Here is a 25,469-nt window from a genome sequence, read left to right as displayed (position 1 = left end):
CATATATTTTTTCACATGTTCAATTCCAAAATCTTATTTTTTTTTTATTTTTGGTATATTTTTTATAGTATGACAATACATTTTAATCATATATTTCTATCAATATGATTTTATGAGTTAGTTAGTCACCTTTTTTACATTTTATTTGCAGATATTATGATTTTATGAGTTAGTTAGTCACCTTTTTTACATTTTATTTGCAGATATTATGATTTTATGAGTTAGTAAGTCACCTTTTTTACATTTTATAGGGAACATATATTTCATATTTTCAATTCATACATCAATACGGGAGCCTATTTTTTATGTAATTTCTACGGGAACGTATATTTCTTCGTTTGCATTAATATAAATGACTTTTTTATTTTATAATTTCTACGTTTTTTTTTACACATTATAATTTCTACTTAGATCTATATTTTTACTCATATTAATATGAAGACCTACTTATTTATAATTTTTTACGGTAATTTTTATTTTATAATTTTTATAAATTCTATATTTTTAGTCATATATTAATACGAAGACCTATTTATTTTATAACTTTCAACGGGAACCTGTATATTTCTGCTTAAATATTAATACGGGAATCGGTTGTTTTTTGTTATTTATATTGTAGTCTATATTTCTGCTCATATATTGTTACACAAACTTTTTTTTTTGTAATTCAAATTCACCTCAAAGCCTTTTTACGAAACTTCAAAGTCTCTTCCATATATTTTCGATCAACTTTACGATTCTTTTAGTGGAGAATAATATAAACAACAATTATGATATATTTTTAATTTGATAAGAAAAAATACTAACAATAGGAATCTTCCTTAAGAAGATCTATGACACTATACATAAATTTTACGGTTAGTTTTTTTTTTTATCCAGAGTGTTATTTTAATTATTAAATTTTATATGATTATAAATATTTATGTAGTTGTCGTTAATTATCTTCTATTAACAATTAAAATTTTAATTTTTCAATTTGAAGTAAAGTATATTATTTATAAGTCAATAAATCTACAAACGTGTTTTTACCCGTGTGGATACTAGTATAGTATATAGTATCCACATTCACATCACATAATAATTTTAAGTTATTATAATGCTGGTTAGCGTTTTGGTATAATTGAATCTTAATCAAAACTTGAAAATAGAAATAAATAAAGAGGGCTATATATATATGGAAGAACTCTTTCACATTATCACTTTTCTTGCTTAACTCTCACGCTGGTATCACTTTATCTCCCAAAACAATCTGATCGGTAGCGTTGATTTTCTTCGGTGTTCAACTCAAGTAACTTCACTGATCTTCATCCTCACTCAATTTCTTCTATATATGTTTTCTAATTTTGCATTTTATTTCTCTTTTAAGATCTTTACTCTTCTCTTCTAGTTTTTTAGATATCGAATTCCTATTTCATATCTCAGATCTTTAGGTTATCTGCTAGTTGTTGATTATTTTGTTGTTTTTAGGTTATTATGAACTTGAATTCACTTTGCATCTTGATTATTATTTTCTCTGTGAATTATTCAATATTTTCTTGTTTATATGTGTTTTAGATGTTGTTTTCCTTCAAGTTCTTCATTATGTTGTTGTTCTTGCATTGATATATACATATATTAAAACCGAATCTAAATTTCTGGAATATTTTGCTATTTCTTGTTGTTTTCTAGTTTGCTAGATCTCGAATTCATATTTCATTTTCAGATCTTTAGGTTATCTGCTTGTAATAATCAAGAACTAGCAGATAACCTAAAGATCTGAAAATGAAATATGAATTCGAGATCTAACAAACTAGAAAACAAAACAACAAGAAATAGCAAAATATTCCAGAAATTTAGATCCTGATTTCGGTTTTAATATATGTATATATCAATGCAAGAACAACAACATAATAAAGAACTTGAAGGAAAACAACATCTAAAACACATATAAACAAGAAAATATTGAATAATTCACAGAGAAAATAATAATCTCAAGATGCAAAGTGAATTCAAGTTCATAATAACCTAAAAACAACAAAATAATCAAGAACTAGCAGATAACCTAAAGATCTGATATATGAAATACGAATTCGAGATCTAAAAAACTAGAAGAGAAGAGTAAAGATCTTAAAAGAGAAATAAAATGCAGAATTAGAAAACTTAGAAGAAATTGAGTGAGGTTATGATCAGAACAGGGGTATCATAATTCCTTTCAAGTTCATGAAAACTATTATACAGTGTTCCATAGCTTTTTTCTCTGATTCAAACATTGCATGAAAAATGCATGTGACTGAACTCTTGTTCCTAATCCAATCAGCTAGCTGCAAAGGTGTCATCTCAATGATGTGAGCCATACAAGGTATAGTAAACTTCTTTGTGTCAGAAACTAAATCATCATGAGATCTATACTTTCTAACAAAATAGCTTGCACAATTGGAGAAGTAGCTTGAACTGTAAAAATAAATCCTTGGAATGTTTAGTTTTGCAGCTGATTCAACTGTCCGAGGATAAGCCATATCTGAGACTATACAATCTGGTTTAAGTTCTTGAAGTAGGATCTCTATTTGATCTTGAAGCATGAATATTCCTTGAATTATTTTACCAATAATTTCTGAGGATTTTCCATCTTTGAAAATATTTTCAATGTTGACGTGTCTGTGTCGTGTCCATGCTTCATAGCTACTAACTTCACGTTTTCATTTATCATTCGCCTTTTGAGATGTATTTTAATTGGAAGCCAAGTCTATATCAATGATCAATCAATTGAAAATAAGCAGAGATATACTAATAAACCAGCTCAAAATTCATAGCATCTGTAATGGGAAATTAAGTAACCAATTTTGATGGAATATCTGGAAATGATGTCGCTGTCTATGGATTTCTTGAATAACAAGGCATTTGCTTGTGTAGTGATAATGGTAGCAAGTACATCAAGTTTTTGGCAAATATTCTTGCTGTGTCTATCATAGGAATCATATGGCCAGGAGATGGAAATGGAACAAAAATTACATCAAGTTTTTGAGACTCCATTTGCTTTTGAAGTGTGTTTTGAGAGAGAATTTTTTTTCCTGAGATATAAAGATAAAAAGAATGGTTTTCAAACATATCTCAGAGAATTTGATTCAGTGCAATCATGTGGTAGGCCTAAAACTACTTTTTAGTTCTAAATTGTTGTCTGCAACTATAATTGCCAATCTGCCATATACACTGATAACAGTGAAGTACGTGTTTAGCTTTGTTTTAGTTGTGCTTTATCTTTTGTTGGGGTGAATGTGTTAGTGGATCCCATCATTTGCGTTGGTTTTGAATGGAAGTAGTAGTGACCTGTAGTTTGCTGTGTTTGTAGCTGGTTTTTTAGTGTGAGCATTGGTGTAGCTCTTTGTTTGTATTCCCCTGGTTTGTTGCTTTGTTAGTCTCTGTTAGTAGACTGAATATGTACTATTTTCACCAACTTAATGTGCTGTTCAAAAAAAGAAAAGAAGAAAGGGGGTCATTTCTGTAGCTATTCTCGGTTCAATGCTCCATAATCAACAGACTGACATGCCTTGTTGATGAAGTAAATCAGTAATTATGCATCAACTATGAAGCAGCTTGTTTCCTCATTGATCTAAGACCCTATTTACTTAATGTAAAGATAGTCATTTTATGGTACAAGAACCAACTTGACTTTCCACAAGAGAAAAATCAGTTCTTTTATCTTGACTGTTCTATCAAGAATTAGGCCTTAAGCATCTCAGTCATGACTCATGGAGTTTGACTAAGTCTAGGATCATGAATGGCTTCTCAATCAGAGAAGTAGAAGAAATCCCTCGCATATGATCAATGCAAATATGCTATATACTATTTATTTAATGTCAGTGCTTTTTCTTTATCATATAGATCAAAATTCTACCATATAATAAAATTTCTCTACATGAAGACTGAAGATAGTAATAATACAAATTTAAGCCCCCATTTGTATATAATACTTCAATATTTGTAAATGTACACTCAAAATGAAAATCCAGCATCTAGAATAAAATAAACAAATCACATGATGGAACACGAATTACCGCTCTCATCATTGAACATAAGCGAACGGTAGTTAAACCCAGGTCCAAACGGGTATAAATTGGACAATAGTGAAGATTGCACATGATAACCCTGTATGTGCTTTTGCTCCATATTATGATGATTGATGATGGATCGTCACACTCTCTAATCCATGCCTATTTTAGCAACATTAGATGCATTTTAGTAGGTTTTAAGCAATAAATGTAAGAGAAATCTATTCATAAGCATGATTACTTGTGTTGCAAGAAAACAGGAAAATTGCAGGAAATTGCTGATTTTCACTATGCTGGGGGCGTAGCCCATCACGCGCTGCGTGATGGAGATCACAGGGTGCAAAGTTTTTCACCATGATCACGCGCGGCGTGATGCCTACCACGCGCGGCGTGAAGCTTTGATCAGAATTGGATTGCTCTCTAACTTGATCACGCGCGGCGTAGCACTGACCACGCACGGCGTGAAGGAAGGAAGGACAACTACGCCGGGGGCGTGGAGCTATCACGCGCGGCGTGAAGATTGCAGAGTTGAAGATCAGAGACCTCAGATTTGATCACGCGCCGCGTGATACCGTTACACGCGCGGCGTGATAGAACTGGCGTGCGGCGTGGTTGCGATTATTATATAAGGATTATGCATTTTCTGTTTCGGGGGTTGGAAAATCTGCTACATTTCATCTACTTTCTGGTTTGGAAGCTTTCACAGTTGGATCCAGACCTTCATAGGATAGCTTCAAGCTCCTCAATAGCATGGATTCTCAAGCCATGAAGTTGAAGCTAGGACGCGATCGAAGCAACATGAGGAGCTAAACTCCTTTTGGAGGTAGGATCTAGGATAGTCTAGGATGTAGATGGATCTAATGTAATCTGTTCTGTTTCATAGTGTTTACTTAATGCAATTCTTCCCTTAATGCTTTATAATCCTTCATTAGTGTTATAATGATTTTGAGTTAAGTCATGTATGAGAATATTGGTTTAATTTCTGAACTGAATTGCATTGAGCACTCGAGTGTTTCCGGTCGAGAGATTGAAACATAGAGTGTAGCGAACGATCGACGCACTTTCATATCATTCGTTGTAGGTAGCTTCCACCCGAGAGATCGGAGGAGTATCGACAACGAATAGAGTGGATTTTGACAAGAGATTGCGATTCACTAATTTGTTGATCCAGTTGTGAACACTTGAGTAAATTCGGATGATACGGTAGATTGCATGTGATTTAGCTATAGACTAGGTGATTCCGATGATTCTACCTCGCTTTTCCACTTATCACAAAGCACGTTTTTCTAACAATTCATCACTCAACATACCCCCAATTTATGTGTTATTCTTGCATGATGTTTATAAACACTATTAGACTAGTTTGATCACACAATCCCTGTGGATCGATATTTTATTACTACGTGGTATTTCATTCACTTGCGAAAAATATCATCAATGATCATCAGTTCATCACCACCAGGCTGATCCTTCACGGCACAACTGGTTTGACCGCGCTGTCGCCATTCATTGTACTGATACTGATACATAGGATGTTCTAGTGGGTATCGGTACTTTGACTGTAGCACATCTATAATATCTTTGTTTGGACTTTCTCTCAATCTAATCAATACATTTATCCATTGAGAGATATGTAGGGTAAACAAAAATGAACCCAATATTTTAATAGCTAGAGGTCTGCCATTTGCATAATGTAGCATGTCACACGCCAATTGTTCATAATAACTAGTAATATCAGCACATTTGAAAACTTTTTGATAGAATAATAATTGAAGAGAATTAGTTTGATTCAAGAGTGGAACTTTGTAAACTGCATCCACTCCATACTCTTTTAAGATGTGCTCATATCTAGAAATTATAATGATTCTACTCCCTGCAGCAAAACATTCACGATTTACGGCTAATTTCTCCAGTTGTTCAATCCGATCAACATTATCAAGAATTACAAGGGCCTTTAAATGAAGCATCTTGCTTCGTATCAAAATAGGTGCTTCATAAGGATTGCTTGCTTACCCAAAGGTGTTCTTCCGTTAGTGTTTGACGTAGAATTTGCTTTTGTGCACCAATTGGGCCATTGACTCTAAATTTTGCTCACATCATCGATAACACAACATGCTTCAAATTCATGAAAGATTCTGTCATATAAAACAGCAGCAAGAGTTGATTTCCCTATTCCTCTCATCCCGCAAATTCCTAAAACCCCAACATCATTAGCCAAATCCAAAAATACATGTTCTTCCAATTCTTCTAAAGGAGAAGTCATCCCCACTAAATATCTTGGAAGGCACGAAAACTTGTGACCCAACAAATTCATTATCTGTTGAGCAATCTTTTCAATCTCCGCATATTGAAGCCTGAAAGTTTAAAAAAGTTAATCAATGAACAAAATCATGACCATTATAATAAAAAATAGTACGCATGTGGTTATATTTAATGACTTCTATTTTCTGAAATTGCATTGATTGCTTGAGAGGAAAGAAAATTACTTGTGGCGTAAATCCCAGCCGGAGATATTGGCCACTCGTGTTAGAGTTGTTCGCCATGTCCTCACCACCCCTAAGTCATGCTTGAGCCTTTCTTCATGTTTTTGAAAGGCTTTATCACAACTTCTGTTTTGGTGTCTCACCTCAGATGGATCAACATCATAGAAAATAGGAAGAACACATCTTCCAAATATTAGAGCACAATAAAGGATATGATTCAGTTCAAAAATTTCCTACATCTTTCACTTTTTTTTATTCCTTGAATTCCTTGAAATTTCAAAGATTTGTCTTATTGCATGTTGGCATCATATGTAAGCATTCAAATATGTATTTAAAAATACAAGCTAATTTTGTCGACTTTCTATTTTATGATGATGCTAGAATTTTGTTGACCTTCTACCAATATTAGTTGTTTCGGTGGTGATTGACGCTGAACTTGGTAGTTGGTAGGGAGGACCACGATTCGATCTCCGCAACTGCGATCGGGAGGGGCTAGAACCACTTGATACCAGAACGGACCCCGAACCAGATTAATCTGGTGTTGAAAAAAAAAAAAAAGAATTTTGTGGACCTTGTAATTTTGTCGACAATAGGAAAAATACAATTAAGAATGTTTAGTCTTTGGAATTTGGTTTCTATTTTTCTGGAAAGAATTGAATTTGGTTTCTACATAAACAATTGGTTTTTGTCCCCACAAATTTGACTGTTTCAATTTTTGATTTTGTTACGGTTAGCCAAAACACGATCACAAGATATCATTCATCGTCATTCGTAGTGTGGTGGCGTCTTCAATAGTCAGCAATCCCAATCCAACAACCCATCGTTCCTCTGTTTAACCCTGCTTTTGATCTTTTCTTAACCATTATCAACTTTTGGATATGTTCCTCATCCGCGAGATCGTTTATATATTCGTACTCCGTTAAAAAAAAATAGCACGGGTTGATTGATTTTTTTTTATTATAAGTCTGTCGTTATATTATTATGTTAATGTAAAAAATTATTTAAATTGAAAGTTGTTATAAATTTTTTTTTAGGTTTAACTACACATTTGGTCCCTTACGTTTATTTTAGGTTTCAATTTGGTCCTTTACGTTTAAAAAGTATCAATTTGGTCCCTTACGTTTATTTTAAGTTTCAAGTTAGTCCTTTCCGTTAGTTTTGTCACTAACACCGTTTGAATAGTACACGTGTCAGCGTGTCCAAGTGCCACGTGTCAGTCCACGTATGCAAATTGACTGCCACATGTGACAAAATTGACGGAAAGGACCAACTTGAAACCTAAAATAAACGTAAGGGACCAAATTGATACTTTTTAAACGTAAGGGATCAAATTGAAACCTAAAATAAACGTAAGGGACCGAATGTATAGTTAAGCTTTTTTTTTATTATTTTTTTTGGTTTGTAATGAGCTGAGAATCGAATCCAGGACCTAAAACATACTACCCAAACTCCTCATCACTAGACAAACCTAGCGGCTTTTATTTAAATATAAGTGAAACTATTGTGAACTTTTTTTTTTTTGACGGAGAAACTATTGTGATCTTGGTAGTAATATTGTTTATGTTTCTATGTTTGCATGTTCATCTTAATCTTTTTTTTTTTAATTTTTTATAATCTTTGTATTTAGGATATAAAATTTGAAATATTATTTTGTACCTATTTGTATGCATATATTTTTTATAGAGTAAAATTATAAAAAAAGATATAAAATTTGAAATATTATTAAAACTAATAAGGGACAAATTAGTAACTTAGTAATAATCAATTTTATCATATTAAGAAGTAGAAAGTAGATAGTTTAGAGATTCTTTTTTAAAAATATTTTTCATTTGTTTTTTTGTTTGGATTTACAATGTAGTTGATGATCAAATCTGCAACTCTACCATACTACTCAAACTCCTCGCCACTAGACTAAACTTAATGTATATTTTCTATGGTTAAATATGTTTTTAGTCCCTAATTTTTTGAGGACTTTTAAAAAAGTCCCAACATTTTTTTAATTATACTTTTAGTTCCCCACATTTTTTCCGCTTCAAATATTGGTCCCTACTGTAAAATTTTGATTGACCGCACAAACGAAAATGACACATAAATACCACACAGACTCATTTAATGATGTGGACGCGCAAAAAGTCCGCATTACCTTGATTCCACCCTATAATTGTTAAAATATGAAGGGAATAGACAACACCAAAATCATAGACATACTTATTGAGAAACATAAATATAGAGGGAATCAATTTTAATTATTACATAATTTAGTGAATTACAATGTGAGTCTACACTATACTAGTTACAATAGAACCTATCATAGCTAATCAAGTGGTAGAGCACATAAGATCATCATAACTAACTGTCCTAGAATTTGTCGTAGAATTTGCTTTTGCGCACCAATTGGGGTTGAATTGGGCCATCGGCTCTATAAATTTTGCTCACATTCATAATATAATATAATAATCATATAATATAATAATAATCATGTTTAAATTTATTAAAAATCAAATCTTTTTGTTTTTCCTGAAACAATCAAGTTGATTTGATAATAAAATAAGAAAGTTATGATTATTATATAATAGTTTGCTCCATCGGTAGCTTTCTGAATCATTATTTGCTTTTTTTTTTTTTTTTTTCTGAATCATTATTTGCTTTTTAATACTCATTGAACTGAATGATAATTTTCTGAATAAATAAAGATGAAGATCTCTCAGATCGATGATCCGTATGGTGAGTTTTTAGAACTCATAAAGAATTTCCAAGCGGGAAGAATTGATAGAAGACGTTTCAGAGCAAGAGTGCAGGTATTGTGTAGTGGAAATACAGATTTGATTTTCAGATTCAACACCTTATTGAAAAACAAATATCAAATCAAACTTAAGATCACTGGTTAGTACTTTCTCAATCATTTTTCATTCAGTTTTTGCATAATTAATTCATGGATTAAGGACCTATTTGGATTGATTTTTTTTTTTTGAGCTTATGCAAATAAATAAGCTTTTATGTATTATTATAAGTTTTTCAGTGTAGTTTATGAGAAAATAACAATAACTTAGAGATATAATTTTCTGTGAGTTAAAACTTATGAATTAACATAAAAATTTATTTATTTGCATTGCTTATTTTCATAAACTAAAAATTAAGCCAAATCCAAACGGACCTTAAGTTGTCACGCTCTGCATTGTTCAACAACAACTAAACTGATGTTACAAATTTTCGTTTTTTCCTTTTTGTTGGTAGCAGGGGTCAAAAGAAAAAAGGTGAAGAAGAAGAAGGTAGAAGAGAGTCATGAACTTCCTTGGGATATGCTTGATATTATTTGCAAAACACTAGATTTTCACGACCTCTTTCAGTTTGCCGGTGTGTGCAAGAATTGGAGGGCTTTTCATAAAATTTACTGGACAAATTTCATAGCATACCAAGAACCATTACTTCTCCGAAATGTGTATAGTAATCGAGAATTCTCTTCCTTAATAAGCATTCCCGACCAAAAAATTTATTCCTTGAAGAAGATGGAGTGCTTATTCAACTCTATCTATGTTGAGTCTTCTGGCGGATATTTTATCAAGGCGGCGGACAATAATTCATTTAAGATAATCAATCCATTTACAAGAACAAAGAAGGTAATCAATGCCTCCAACTTTCAATTTTACTTTAATGGTTTTTTTAACTATGCATTGCTTGCTCTTAGCAAATGCTCTGAGGATTTTGTTTTGGTGGTTTTATGCATGTGTACTATGAATTTGCGTGTCTATCAATCTAGAAACTGTGGTTGGGTTACTTATTCTTCAGAAATAGGAAATCAAGAGAAAGTTGTTCACTTTGTGGTTTTGCACAATATAATATATGTTGTCACTAACAAGGCCAACATAGGAGTGCTTAGCTTGAATTCTGCAAATATTAAATTTCTAAAACTGAAGAGTACTCCTGATGTAACTAGCAGAAACCTCAAGTTGGTTAATTGTGATGAACAACTTTTACTGGTTGATTTAATGGAAGATAAAATGATTAGGAATGTGTACAAGATAGACTTCTCGACCATGAATTATGTCAAAGTTGAAACTTTGGGCAACATTGCATTATTATATGCTTCAAATGGTTTGAAGAACAATTGTTATGCATTGAGCAACCCGAACAAGTGGGGATATGAGAGAAACTCTGTGTATGTCACCCTCTTTTCATCTACAATATGTAGAGTGTATTCATGGGATGATAAAAAATTGAAAAAATGCATCACGCTTCCAACTCCTGATGAAACAGGTGCCTTCTTGTTTGACTGGTGTTTTAGACATCTACAATACGAGATAGATTATTCTCTAGTTGAGTAACTTGCATATTGTACGTTGTGTTACTTATGTTCTTTGTGTTTCACCCTATTTTCCTTTTTGCTTGTGTCAAACTTGTAATTTAATTATAGCTAGAATGAGGGAGGGTGACCGTCTATTTAAGTCTAGTACTATTTATTATTTTGTCTGTTAATTGTTTCTAATTTGAAGTGTATAATTGCTAAAATTGTGTCTGCAATCTTCATTACTGTTTGATCAATGAAAGTTTATCCGAATGTTATTTTTTAAATATCAAATGTTGTTTTAAGTGACTTGGCATGCCTGAAATTTATAATTTTGAGCAAATGTACAAGATATACTCGCTGCTTAAATTTTTAATTTTAATTGATGAGTGCATAGAATTGGTTGAGGTTAAAATCAAGTAACATGGATTATAATATTCTTACGTGGTGTCTAAATCTGAGGGTCTGTTTGTAAAATTTGGAGGTGTGAATTTTTAGGTAATGTCATAACCTTTTGATTAGTGTATCTGTAACTTAAAGGTTGAGTCAGTTTTTGGGTTGATGGTGTAGTCTTAGCAAAATAATTTCTATCAAGGAGGCATTGAGGATTAGTATCAGTAGGATATCTCTGTTTAGGAGGCAGGTTGGAGTTTCATCAGCAAGCTATAGTTTGTGAAGTTGGAGTTCCATCAGCAAGCTATAGTTTGTGAAGTTGAAGTTTCTCAGTTTGAGTGGTTGGTTCGGCTCAACAGAACTAAGAGAGAGTTTGTTTATATTGAGCGGGAGTATTTGTATTTGGAACATTTAAGTGGATGAGGAGTCTGTCAGTTGGGCAAGAATACATGTTATTTCCTGTAAAACTGCATTCAAAATTTAGATTTGTGCTGGTTTTGATTTGTATTAAGCAATATATTTAGTGGCGGTGGTCATCATATTTAGTCAATGTTAGGCTTAGTGCATTATGTTTTTGGTGTTCAGAAGATGCCTGCATCTTTGTATTTTGTAATAGTATAGGAGCTGTTTGTTTTGAGTAAAGATCCTCTGCATTCTTCACCCTTTCTATTTTTGCTATTACTAAAGTTTTGGGAATGTAAATAGAATAATGTAAATAGATTTGTGTAATTGGTGACTTGGTGTCATTTTGGTTGAAGTAGAATTGAATCTCAAAATCTGTGTTCAGTTGGCTTTGATTAGAAGTTTATTCATTGCAATTTCTTCGGAAGTCCAGTAGCTTCTTTGGTTAATAGTGATGGTAAATGGAATTGGAAATTGTTTAATGATTGGCTGCCTGCTAATGTTATAAACAAAGATAAATGCAATTTTTCCTCCAAGTACTCTTTGGTTTGTAAGGAATCAAGCTCGATTCAAGGACAAGTTCATTAATTGGAAGATGGCTGTTTCCATGATAATTACTAGTGTTTCCAGATCAGGTAACTTGATTAAGCAAACTTTTCATTCTTCCATAACTGACTTCTGCATTCTTAAAAAGTTCAAGGTGATTGTTCATCCACCAAAGGCTCCTAGAATTACAGAAGTGTTATGGCACTCTCCCTTAGTCAATTGGATTAAGTTTTTTTTAGCATCGTCAATTGGATTAAGTGCAACACAGATGGAGCTTCTACTATCTCAGCTTCATCTTTTGGTGGTATTTTCAGAGACCACTGTGCTGAATTAGTTGGTTGTTTTGCTGAGTTATCTGGTAATCTAAGAGCTATTGAGCTTGCTAGCCAACATAATTAATAATCTTTGGATAGAGTCAAATTCTGCTTTAGTAGTGCCTGCCTTCAAATCAGATACCATGATTCCTTGGCTCCTAAGGAACTGATGGTTTAATGCTAAAGTGTTGATGAGAAACATGAATGCTAACAGAAATTTTTCAGTTGCTTTTATGTATGAGATTTTATGTGACTCCAACAAGCTTGATGATGAGAAAATTTGGCTTGGTATTTGGAAGATGAAAATAATTGGAAAAAAATAGGTTTTTATGTGGCTTGTAAAATACAAGATTATTGACTAAGCAAGTTAAAGCTAGAAATGGGGCTTGGTAATGCTAGTTGTGATAATTGTGGAGAGGAAGAAACAAGCCTGCCTGTGTTGAGAGGTTGTGGTCTAGCCATGGGAGTTTGGATGGCAATTGTTCCTAATGAGTAATGACTAGACCACAATCTCTCACTTTATACTTTGAGGATCTATATAAAATATATCGAAAAATTGAACTTTGTAACCAAAAAAATCATAAAACTAAATTTGTTTGTTTGAGTTTTTTTTTTTTTATTAATAGTTTGTTGGGAGAGATATATACTAAATACAAAATAAATGGTTGAGTAGACACATATATATATAAGCTAAAATAATGATTAACAATCGTTGATCCAATAGTTTTAGTAATAAAAAATTAATATAAAAATAGAGAATAAATGGTTGACTCGATACATATATAAGCTAAAATCATGATTAACAATCGTTATCGTTAGTTGATCCATCGTAGTTCATGCTGAACTTTGTAATTCGCTCATAGCTGCAATTAGAAGAGTTCTAAATTAACCCATGAACCAAATTAAGTAGTCTAGGCTTATTAAAAAAAAAAAACAACTTTAATGCACTTTTGATCTTCCTATTTTGAAAAATCTGAACTTTTGATCCCCTTATTTTAAAAGCCAACTTTTTGATATCCCTATTTTGAAAAATCTGAACTTTTAATTCCCCTATTTTAAAAACCAATTTTTTATCCCCTATTTTGAAAAACCCGAAGTTTTGATTCCCCTATTTTAGATTTTTTGAATTTTAGTCCTCAAACTTAATTTGGTCAAATTTTTTGCTAATGTGTCCTCAAACTTAATTTTTATTCATGATGACAAAACGTTTCCATGTCTTTAATTTTTTTACATCAAATATTTTAAAAGTATTAAACAATAAAATAATTAATTAATAATAATTTAAAAAATCAGTAAAATTAACCTCTATACATATATATATAATAAAAAAATCAGTAAATTACCCAAAAAGAAAAGTTAACAATTGAGAACAAAGTCAATGAATGATTGAGAGGGAGTGAACAAAGACGAAGGATGTTAACACGAGCGTGATTATTTGTGTTTCTGATTTCTTTGGGTGTCATGATTGGGAACCAGCGTTTGCTTTTCTGACTTCTTTGAGTAATTTACTGATTTTTAGTTATATAATAATGTAAAGAGTTTTAATTTAATTTTTTTTATCAATTAATTTAGTTAATATTATATAATGTAAAGAGGTTTATTTTATTGTTTTATAATTATCATTAATTATTTTATTATTTTAATACTTTTAAAATATTTGATTTTAAAAAAATATTAATGACATGGAAATGTTTTGTCAACATGAAAATTGTCACGTCATTAATGAACTTGACACATCAGCAAAAGTCTTACCAAATTGAGTTGGGGGACTAAAATTCAGAAAAATCTAAAATAGAGGGATTAAAACTTCAGGTTTTTCAAAATAAGGGATCAAAAAGTTGGCTTTTAAAATAAGGGAATCAAAAGTTCAGATTTTTCAAAACAGAAGGATAAAAAAGTTGGCTTTTAAAATAGGATGATCAAAAGTTTAAGTTTTTCAAAATAAGGAGATTAAAAGTGCATTAAAGCCAAGATTGTTATGCATTGAGCAACCCGAACAAGTGGGGATATGAGAAAAACTTTGTGTATGTCACCCTCGTTTCATCTACAATATGTAGAGTGTATTCATGGGATGATAAAAAATTGCAAAAATGCATTACGCTTCCAACTCCCGATGAAACAGGTGTCTTCGTGTTTGACTGGTGTTTTAGACATCTACAATACGAGATAGATTATTCTCTAGTTGAGTAACTTGTATATTGTACATTGTGTTATTTGTGGTCTTTGTGTTTCAACCTAATACACCACCTCAAATTCTGAATTCTCGCGGCCCCACAGATAGGGGTGTGCATGGTTTGGAAACCACACCACACCACACCTAATTGATGGTTTTGGTTCTAAACCAAAACCATTTTAATGAGAAACCGGTTATTTTTTAAAACTAATTTGGATTTGGTTATTAACCGGATCGAAACCAATTTATAACCGGTTTGTAATAAAATTTAGGTTATTCACATGATCCAATTTTAAATAGGTTTTTTACTTTTTTTTGAACAAGCCAAAATGAGATATATTAACATAATCAGCCTCCCCAGCACAAGACGTACCGAGGTAGACTACAAAAGTTTACAAAGAGTCAGAGAAACCAAAAACATAAGCAAATCATACAAAGCCCATACAAAGCATAGGACTAGACCACCAGCTATGGTAGTTTAAAGCTAACGTAATACTCGTCGAATTCAACCACCTAAAGGAGAACAGCTTGATCTTGTCCAACAAAATGAGGGGCGTCTCTGTTGAGCCTGTAAACAATCGATGATTTCTCTCCGTCCACACTACCCACACACAAACAAGCCAGATGAGCTGTAAAAATGATCGACGCGCTCGTGAAACACCTGCTGAAAATGTAAACTGGATAAAGTGATCCCGTAGTGTAGAAGAGTCCACCAAAGGAATGCCAAGCCATGCTCGCACTAAATCCCAAAGAGAGCTTACGATCCTGTAGGAGATGAATAAGTGATGTGCCGACTCAGCCTCATGACATCCAAAAACACAAGTGGATGCTGTAGACGATAAAACCCGTCGAGTAACCAGATTCACCCTCGTGGGCAACCTGTCACGCAATAAACGCCACTTGAAAATGGAGACCTTCAAAGGAACCTGAGGATGCCAGACCAGATTATCCGCAACATCCATAGTAACCAAAGCATGAGATATCAAAACCTGGTATGCTCCCCTAACCGTATAACCTGCATCAGGATCAATGCGCCACTGCCACCTGTCTAAAGATAGAGCCTGCAAGGAAATGGTAAGAAGTAAAGACTGACACTCTCCTAACATCTCCTCCTCCCACGCCCTCAACTGTCTCCGCCACTCCCACGCCGCACCATCTGCACCCCACCCTAAAGCAAACATCTCAGCCACCGTACGTGATTTGGTCGCCGTCAACTCAAACAGCCGCCCAAACCGCTCACACAAAGGAGTCCCATCCACCCAGGGATCAGTCCAGAAAAAATTTTCTGACCCGTCCCCCACCCTCCTCACAACATGCTCCCTAAACCACCCGCCCATTGGCTCACCACTTCCCTCCCTAATACGCACTATCTCCCTCCACCACAAAGACCCTCTCCGCCCGCCATCCCGAAGTCTACCTCCCTCAACCCCATACCGAGCTGCCAACACTCTAAACCACAACCCCTCTCGATCCACCAACAACCTCCAACACCACTTGCCTAGAAGGGCCTGGTTAAACTCCCACAACCGCCTCATCCCCAAACCTCCACTCTCCTTAGGTAAACAAATAGTCTTCCAACTAACCCAAGAAATTTTCCTAGATTCCTCACAACCCCCCCAAAAAAATTTAGTAAAAAGAGATTCGATAGAGGAAATGATACCTGAGGGAGCTTTGAAGAAGGAAAGAGCATAAACAGGCAAAGAGGTCAAGACAGACTTTAACAAAACCAGACGACCACCAAAAGACAGGAAGCGGCTCTTCCACCCAGATAATCTATTCTTTATACGAATCAGCACCGGATCCCAAAAACTTAGACGCCTCAGATCACCCACAATCTGAAGACCTAGATAAAGGAAATGAACCTTTCCCACTTTACAACACAGAGCAGACGCAGCTTCACCTAACCAAGAATAAGAAATATTAACGCCAACCAACATACTTTTATTAAAATTAACTTTCAGACCCGACATAGTCTCGAACAGCACAAGAACAGCTCGCAAGGCCCGAACGTTTGCCCAACTTTTGACCCCCAACAGGAGAGTGTCATCCGCAAACTGAAGGTGAGACACCGATATCGGACTGTGCTCGCCAATACTATACCCTGTGAACAAGTTACACGAAACCATAGCCTCCATAAGCACATTAAGACCCTCAGCAGCAAGGAGGAAGAGAAAAGGAGACAGCGGATCGCCTTGTCGAAGACCACGCCTCAGAGAAAATTCATCTGTCGGACTACCATTGACTAACACAGACGCCGTAGCCGTACAAACACACTCTCTAATCCACTTCTTCCACAAAGTTGGAAAAGCCATTCTCCCCATGACATCATCCAGGTATCCCCAATCCACTGAGTCATAGGCTTTCTCGAAATCAACCTTGAACAGCATAAGTTCCTTTTTAGATCGCCGCGCCTCATCCACAGCCTCATTAGCAATAAGAATACCATCAAGGATTTGCCTATTCTTCACAAATGCAAACTGAGACTCAGAAATCACACTCCCAATCACTAGACGCAAACTATTCGCTAAAAATTTTGCAAGAATTTTATAAAGGCTTCCCACAAGCGAAATAGGGCGAAAGTCATTCAACCTTTGAGGGCTATCTATCTTAGGTATCAAGGCTATGAAGGTGGAATTAATACCCTTAGACAACTTCCCATTTCGATGAAATTCAGATAGAAAACGCAAAATGTCGCCTCGCAACTCAGCCTAGAAGTCTTTAATAAAACCAAAATTAATCCCTTCCGGACCGGGACTTTTGTAACTATCACAATCCCACACAGCGGTTTTCACCTCCTCCTCCGTGAACGGTTTGATTAAAGAAACACACTCCACCTGGTTCAATAGGTTTTTTACTTAAACTAATTTTTTTTATTAGTTGATTAAAAAAATAGATTTATTAATTATTTTAAAAACATAATTTTTCATTAATTTTATGATTGAATTGGTTTATAATCAACCCACAAAGTTTTTTTTTTCTAAACCAAAATTATTTTTTACTTAGCCGAAAACTTGTTTTTTATATTGTTTTAAAAAAAATTATTATTTAAAAAAAGAGTAATTTTTACAATTAAAAAATCTGATTTTTAAATACAAAAGAAACTAATATTTATTATAGGAAAAAAATTAAAATACTAAATTTTTGAAAAACTAAAAACATTAAAAACTGATTTTTTTAATTATTTTTAAAAAAACTGATTTTTATAATTATTTTTAAAACAAACTGAATATTTTAATTATTTTTTTAAAAAAACTGATTTTTTAAAAACTAAAAACATTAAAAACTGATTTTTTAATTATTTTTAAAATAATTATTAAAAGTCTGATTTTTAATATAAAATAATAATAAAATAGTATGGGTGGTTGGTGGTGGCCGGCCGCGGAGCACCGCCACCGGCCGCCGTGAAAGTCACCGGACCGCCGCCGGAAAACCGCCGATCGTCGCCGTGTCAGTCGGAGCACCGTCGCGCCGGCCACCGGTGGTCCGGCGTTGACCGCCGTGTTGATCACCGGTCCTCCACCACCTCTTTTAATTAATTATTTTATTATATAATAAAGAATTTTAAAAAATTGAAAATTGGGCCTGAATTAGGTATTGGGCCTGAATTTTCAAACCAATTCCAAACCAAATTACAAAATGTGGTTATGGTTTATAATTGGTGTTTTTTTATTGGAGTTGTGTGATTTTTTTTTTTAAATGGATTTTGCAAACTAAGATTGGATATGGATTAGTTAGTAATTTGGCAGCCAGCGCTTACAGACTGGCTACAACTTCGAGAAATTTCCTCTACCGTTCGATGACAACGGTCAAATATTGAAAGGTTCTCTCATCCACTTGATCATTCCCTGATCCGTGCTGTCAACTTTCACTCAACTTTTTACTTTTTCAAACAAGGAAGGAACACGGCAAACAAACACGTTAGGTTAAACAAAGCAGCAACCCCATTACTATTACTACTACTTCATTGAATGATTGAACAACAACAAATTTACTCCAGTACTTCTTTCACTGTGCCTTCCATCACAGCCTTTTTTTTACTTACAGTTTACAGTACTACTTCTTCCGGTCCGGTCCTATATGTTTTCTTTCTCCTTCCTTAACCACATACATTAATTTTATTATGTTAGTCGGAGCAGTAGAATATATCATCATTTGATGTTTTCTTTCATACCGATTCCCAATGCTTTCCATACCTACCAATCCTACCACAAAAGAAGATCAAAAGATGTCATTCATTCAAGGATCTCATCAACATATTGAAGATGTATGTAATCCACACTTGGAACAATAACATCGATGTACTTTTTCATAGAACCAGGCAAAATGGCTAGACAATCAGATCGGGGTGGGTGATGCAATCAAAATTGGACAACCAACCAACCAACCAACCAACAACAACAGGATGGATGGATGGATGCTAGATTTGACTCTCTTTCATCGCAAATCTATCTCAGATCTGACGCAACAAATTGGTTTGCCACAACCATATACTACCATGGATTCTTCTCCAGGTAATATTTAATAGATCCATCCACATCAACAAGTATAACGCTATACATTTAAATTAAATATGTACGAAGAATTCTTCATATTTTAAATATATTATAAGCACATGGCACCATTTTTTAATAGAGTGACTAAGTATGTGTTTGACACAATTGAGTTTGACAGAATAGATTTTGATAGAATTGAGTTTGATACAATTGATTTATGTTTGGATATATTCATACAAAAGTGAGTTGAACAAAGAATTTGAGTGTAAAAATCAATTATAGAATCAGAAGCTACAATTTCTAGCTTCAAGTAAAATCAATTATGGAGACAGAATCAATTCTACTTTTGAGAAACCAAACAAGCCAGAATCAATTCTAAACGTCTAGAATCAATTCTGTCTGCCCCAGAATTGAAACCAAACATACACTAAGGAGTAAGGATAATAGAGTGACCCTAACGGAGCCTTTAGTTTTCAGTTATTGGAAAAAACTGTTTTACAATAATATTGGTACGAAATTTTTACTGTCGTTAGCAACTAATCTCCGTCGAAAAACTTGTGGTGCATACACATGAATCGGGAATCGAACCTCTGACCACATGCTTAAGAGGATCAAAACTTTTTAACACTTAAACCACAATATTTCTATTTTTTTTTTGTTACATCTATTTATTAATATAATTTTAAAGAATTTTAAAATATATATTAAATTAATTCAACCACAAAATATTATATTATTGTATTTGTATTCTCCAAGTTTTAATAATGATAAAAATGGAGATTGTTAAATAATACAATTCTAATTTGATTACTTAATTAAAATTAATTAAAATAGTACTTGACACTACTACGCTAGGGAATTGGATAGCCTGCAGTTGAATTTTTACTGCAGGATCCTGCTGTAGAGCAAAAACCACTACAATCCACTTTATCTTTTTTAATTTGTAATTTATTTATATTATTTAAATAATAATTATGGCTGATTTGTTCAACTGTGTGACCCTGCAGTTTAACACAACTGCAGGTAATCCAAGTCCCGTTTTGGTATAATTGAATCTTAATCAACACTTGAAAGTAGAAATAAATAAAGAGGGCTATATATATATATATATGGAAGAACTCTCTCCATTATCACTTTTCTTGCTTAACTCTCACGCTGGTATCACTTTCTCTCCCGAAACAATCCGATCGGTAGCGTTGATTTTCTTTGGTGTTCAACTCAAGTAACTTCACCTATCTTCATCATAACCTCACTCAATTTCTTCTATGTTTTCGAATTTTGCATTTTATTTCTCTTTTAAGATCTTTACTCTTCTCTTCTAGTTTTTTAGATCTCGAATTCCTATTTCATATCTCAGATCTTTAAGTTATCTGCTAGTTTTTGATTATTTTGTTGTTTTTAGGTTATTATGAACTTGAATTCACTTTGCATCTTGAGATTATTATTTTCTCTGTAAATTATTCAATATTTTCTTGTTTATATATGTGTTTTAGATGTTGTTTTCCTTCAAGTTCTTCATTATGTTGTTGTTCTTGCATTGATATATACATATATTAAAACCGAAATCAGGATATACATTTCTGGAATATTTTGCTATTTCTTGTTGTTTTCTAGTTTGTTAGATCTCGAATTCATATTTCATTTTCAGATCTTTAGGTTATCTGCTAGTTCTTGATTATTGTTGTTTTCAGGTTATTATGAACTTGAACTCACTTTGCATCCTGAGATTATTTTTCTATCTGCAAGTTATTCAATATGTGTTTTAGATGTTTTCCTTCAAGTTCTTCATTATTTTGTTATTAACAATAAGGTTCTTTATTGTGTTTCTGTTATGAATCTAAATTTGTGGAATATTTTGCTGACTCGAACTTGCATATAAGTCTTGTTAATTATTAATTTCATTTCTGGAATATGATGAAGAAACTTTCTTCAATAAGAGGAGGATAATGTGCCCTAACTCAGAGGGACAATTCTGTTGAGGACGTTGTGGACACCACTTTTGTTCAGAACGACGATCCTCTGCTTGTGAATTTTGTTACCACTCCCCCTGTTCCGGTCAGTGTTTAGAATGACAATCCAAGTGAAGTTTCTGATGATGTTAATGCTGAACCCTCAATTGGAAGTGAGGTTGTTATTGCTCAAAAGTCTCTTCCTGATCCGGTCAGTGTTCACAATGACAGTCCAGTGGTTCTTACTATTGTGAATCTCAATGCAGGGGACACCTGTTCGTGCAGCCAGAAAAACCAGTTCTAAGTCTAAATATAAGGTAATTATTTTTATCCAATTCATTTTGCTTTATTTTATTATTGTTCAATTGTTATTTAATTTCATTTGTTTTTTCTTTTAAAATGCTAGGTAGGAAGAAATGCAATAAGAGCTCTCTTTGGTCTCAGATGGACCCCGGATGAGAATCAAATTTTGGAACAAGCAATCAACATGTTTGATTCTAATTCTGATTTGATTGTGAAGCATTGTCTGCCACTTCTCAAATGGCGGGATGCCAAGTCTATTAGAATGAGGCTTAAGAGAGTTGAAGATAATAAGAAGGGGAAGAAGACAAATGGTGCTGCTAATGCCTTGACAGTTGGGCTAGCTACTGTTGTTTCTATGGCAGTCAAAGAAGCTGTTGATGATGTTACGAACAGTATCTAGCCAAGCTGCCAAGGCATCAGCAGCACCATTTGTCTTCTTCCCCTTCTTATTATCTTCAACTCTCTTAAGCCTCGTTCTAATGGACTTGGCATCCCGCCATTTGAGAAGTGGCAGACAATGCTTCACAATCAAATCAGAATTAGAATCAAACATGTTGATTGCTTGTTCCAAAATTTCATTCTCATCCGGGGTCCATCTGAGACCAGGGAGAGCTCTTGTTGCATTTCTTCCTACCTAGCATTTTAAAAGAAAAAACAAATGAAATTAAATAACAATTGAACAATAATAAAATAAAGCAAAATAAATTGGATAAAAATAATTACCTTATATTTAGACTTAGAATTGGTTTTTCTGGCTGCACCAGGAACAGGTGTCACCTGCATTGAGATTCACAATAGTAGGAACCATTGGACGGTCATTCTGAACACTGACCGGATCAGGAAGAGGCTTTTGAGCAATAAGAACCTCACTTCCAATTGAGGATTCAGCAGTAACATCATCAGAAACCTCACTTGGATTGTCATTCTGAATACTGATCGGAACAACGGGAGTTATAACAAAATTCACAAGCAGAGGATCGTCGTTCTGAACAAAAGTGGTGTCCACAACGTCCTCAACAGAATTGTCCCTCTGAGTTAGGGCACATTTTCCTCCTCTTATTGAAGAAAGTTTCTTCATCCTATTCCAGAAATGAAATTAATAATTAATAAAACTTATATGCAAGTTCGAGTCAGCAAAATATTCCACAAATTTAGACTCATAACAGAAACACAATAGAGAACCTTATTATTAATAACAAAATAATGAAGAACTTGAAGGAAAACATCTAACCAGTTCATCCAACCAGTTTTTGATAACAAAGCACAACACAACGGCGAGCTTCAAGGTACAAATTTTACCAATTTTTTTTATAATTTATTTCTTTTGATTAAATCATACGACAAAACGAAAACTTATCAACAAATTAGTTTGGATTACATTCATATAATATAATAATCATCATGTTTAAATTTATTAAAAATCAAATCTTTTTGTTTTTCCTGAAACAGTCAAGTTGATTTGATAATAAAATAAGAAAGTTATGATTATTATATAATAGTTTGCTCCATCGGTAGCTTTCTGAATCATTATTTGTTTGCTTTTTAATACTCATTGAACTGAATAATAATTTTCTGAATAAATAAAGATGAAGATCTCTCAGATCGATGATCCGTATGGTGAGTTTTTAGAACTCATAAAGAATTTCCAAGCGGGAAGAATTGATAGAAGACGTTTCAGAGCAAGAGTGCAGGTATTGTGTAGTGGAAATACAGATTTGATTTTCAGATTCAACACCTTATTGAAAAACAAATATCAAATCAAACTTAAGATCACTGGTTAGTACTTTCTCAATCATTTTTCATTCAGTTTTTGCATAATTAATTCATGGATTAAGGACCTGTTTGGATTGATTTTTTTTTTTGAGCTTATGCAAATAAATAAGCTTTTATGTATTATTATAAGTTTTTCAGTGTAGTTTATAATTTTCTGTGAGTGAAAACTTATGAATTAACATAAAAGTTTATTTATTTGCATTGCTTATTTTCATAAGCTCAAAAATAAGCCAAATCCAAATGGACCTTAAGTTGTCACGCTCTGCATTGTTCAACAACAACTAAACTGATGTTACGAATTTTCATTTTTTCCTTTTTGTTGGTAGCAGGGGTCAAACGAAAATATGTGAAGAAGAAGAAGAAGAAGAAGGTAGAAGAAAACCGTGAACTTCCTTGGGATGTTCTTGATAACATTTGCAAAACACTAGATTTTCACGACCTCTTTCAGTTTGCCGGTGTGTGCAAGAATTGGAAGGCTTTTCATAAAATTTACTGGACAAATTTCATAGCATACCAAGAACCATTACTTCTCCGAAATGTGTATAGTAATACGCATCTTCAAGAATTCTTTTCCTTAATAAGCATTCCCAATCAAAAAATTTATTCCTTGAAGAAGATGGAGTGCTTATCCAACTCTATGTATGTCGCGTCTTCTAGCGGATATTTTATCAAGGCGGGATTCAATGATTCATTTCAGATATTCAATCCATTTACAAGAACAAAGAAGGTAATCAATGCCTCTAACTTTGAAGTTATCTCTAATGCTTTTGCTAGCCATGCATTGCTTGCTCTTAGCAAATGCTCCGAGGATTTTGTTTTGGTGGTTTTATGCACATGCTCTAGGAATTTGCGTGTCTATCAATCTAGAAACTATGGTTGGGTTAGTTATTCTTCAGCAATAGGAAATCAAGAAGAGAAGATTGTTCACTTTGTGGTTTTGCACAGTATAATATACCTTGTCACTAACAAGGCCAACATAGGAGTGCTTAGCTTGAATTCTACAAACATTAAATTTCTAAAACTGAAGAGTACTCCTGATGTAACTAGCATACACCTTAAGCTGGTTAATTGTGATGAACAACTTTTACTGGTTGATTTAATGGAAGATAAAATGATTAGGAATGTGTACAAGATAGACTTCTCCACCATGAATTATGTCAAACTTGAAACTTTGGGGGATATTGCATTATTTTATGCTTGTAATGGTTTGAAGAAAGATTGTTATGCATTGAGCAACCCGAACAAGTGGGGATATGAGAGAAACTCTGTGTATGTCACCCTCTTTTCATCTACAATATGTAGAGTGTATTCATGGGATGATAAAAAATTGCAAAAATGCATTATGCTTCCAACTCCCGATGAAACAGGTGTCTTCGTGTTTGACTGGTGTTTTAGACATCTACAATACGAGATAGATTATTCTCTAGTTGAGTAACTTGCATATTGTACGTTGTGTTACTTATGTTCTTTGTGTTTCACCCCATTTTCCTTTTTGCTTGTGTCAAACTTGTAATTTAATTATAGCTAGAATGAGGGAGGGTGACCGTCTATTTAAGTCTAGTACTATTTATTATTTTGTCTGTTAATTGTTTCTAATTTGAAGTGTATAATTGCTAAAATTGTGTCTGCAATCTTCATTACTGTTTGATCAATGAAAGTTTATCCGAATATATATATATTTTTTAAATATCAAATGTTGTGATACAAGCAATGTGTGATCATTGTGTTCCTCTTCCATCTGATTGGCTAAATCTTCTATGTCATCACTATATCATTCTTTTTATCATCCAAGAATACTCTGAAAGAGCATTGAAACTACCAATCACAGCTCAAAATTAACACCAATCAGAGCTTTTCTCCATCTTCTCACCATTTCTAAGTCATGTTTGAGCCTTTCTTCATGTTTTTCAAAGGCTTCAGCATAACTTCCTTTTTGGTGTCTCACTTCTGATGGATCAACATCATAGAAAATAGGCAGAATACGTCTTCCAGATTTTAGAGCACAATTAAGTATTTGATCCAGTTCTCGCAAGCACCATGTTGAGAAAGCAATAGTTCTTTGAGAAAATCACAATGAAATTCCGAGATCCTTCGATTGCACGATGGAGTTCAGGTGCTATGGATTCGCCTTTCTTGAGATTTTTATCATCCTTAAATGGAAAAATTCCTTTTCTTTGGAAGGCAGCAACAAGATGATCGGTAACATTACAGCGCGTGTCTGCACCTCTGAAGCTAACAAACACGTCGTAAGAATATTTCATTCTCAATGGGATGATGATGATGATGTTACTGCTGGTACTTTTGTTTTGGATGATGCTGTTATTGGAAGCTAT

At 33.6% G+C, this 25,469-nt stretch overlaps 2 protein-coding genes and 1 pseudogene across 6 annotated transcripts; 2 read left to right on the top strand and 1 right to left on the bottom strand.

Annotated features, from left to right (window-relative positions):
* Positions 1-1,251: 1,251 nt before the first annotated feature.
* LOC123890183 lies at positions 1,252-24,804 on the top strand. Of its 3 annotated transcripts, none has more exons than XM_045939735.1 (4): positions 1,252-1,288; positions 20,803-22,649; positions 22,950-23,139; positions 23,466-24,804. In XM_045939735.1, exons 3-4 carry the CDS (start codon positions 22,950-22,952, stop codon positions 24,569-24,571), a joined length of 1,296 nt encoding a protein of 431 aa, XP_045795691.1. In that variant the 5' UTR covers positions 1,252-1,288; positions 20,803-22,649; the 3' UTR covers positions 24,572-24,804. The 3 variants fall into 3 exon arrangements, with proteins under 3 accessions (XP_045795691.1, XP_045795688.1, XP_045795689.1); XM_045939732.1 differs by lacking the exon at positions 1,252-1,288 and adding an exon at positions 18,536-19,129; XM_045939733.1 differs by lacking the exon at positions 1,252-1,288 and adding an exon at positions 20,193-20,333.
* On the bottom strand, positions 5,441-25,469 carry LOC123891878 (annotated as a pseudogene).
* Positions 8,848-12,707, top strand: LOC123890184. 3 transcript variants are annotated; one of them, XM_045939738.1, is made up of 3 exons: positions 8,848-9,391; positions 9,743-10,125; positions 11,361-12,707. In XM_045939738.1, the coding sequence occupies exons 1-3, from the start codon at positions 9,202-9,204 to the stop codon at positions 11,364-11,366; spliced, it is 579 nt and encodes a 192-aa protein (XP_045795694.1). In that variant the 5' UTR covers positions 8,848-9,201; the 3' UTR covers positions 11,367-12,707. The 3 variants fall into 3 exon arrangements, with proteins under 3 accessions (XP_045795694.1, XP_045795693.1, XP_045795692.1); XM_045939737.1 differs by lacking the exon at positions 11,361-12,707 and having other exon boundaries at positions 8,964-9,391; positions 9,746-11,063; XM_045939736.1 differs by lacking the exon at positions 11,361-12,707 and having other exon boundaries at positions 8,986-9,391; positions 9,743-11,063.

Source organism: Trifolium pratense, linkage group LG6 (genome assembly GCF_020283565.1).
Source record: "Trifolium pratense cultivar HEN17-A07 linkage group LG6, ARS_RC_1.1, whole genome shotgun sequence".
NCBI lineage: Eukaryota > Viridiplantae > Streptophyta > Magnoliopsida > Fabales > Fabaceae > Trifolium > Trifolium pratense.
The sequence above is the reverse complement of the archived record's forward strand: the minus strand, read 5'-3'. Positions and strand labels throughout refer to the sequence as shown.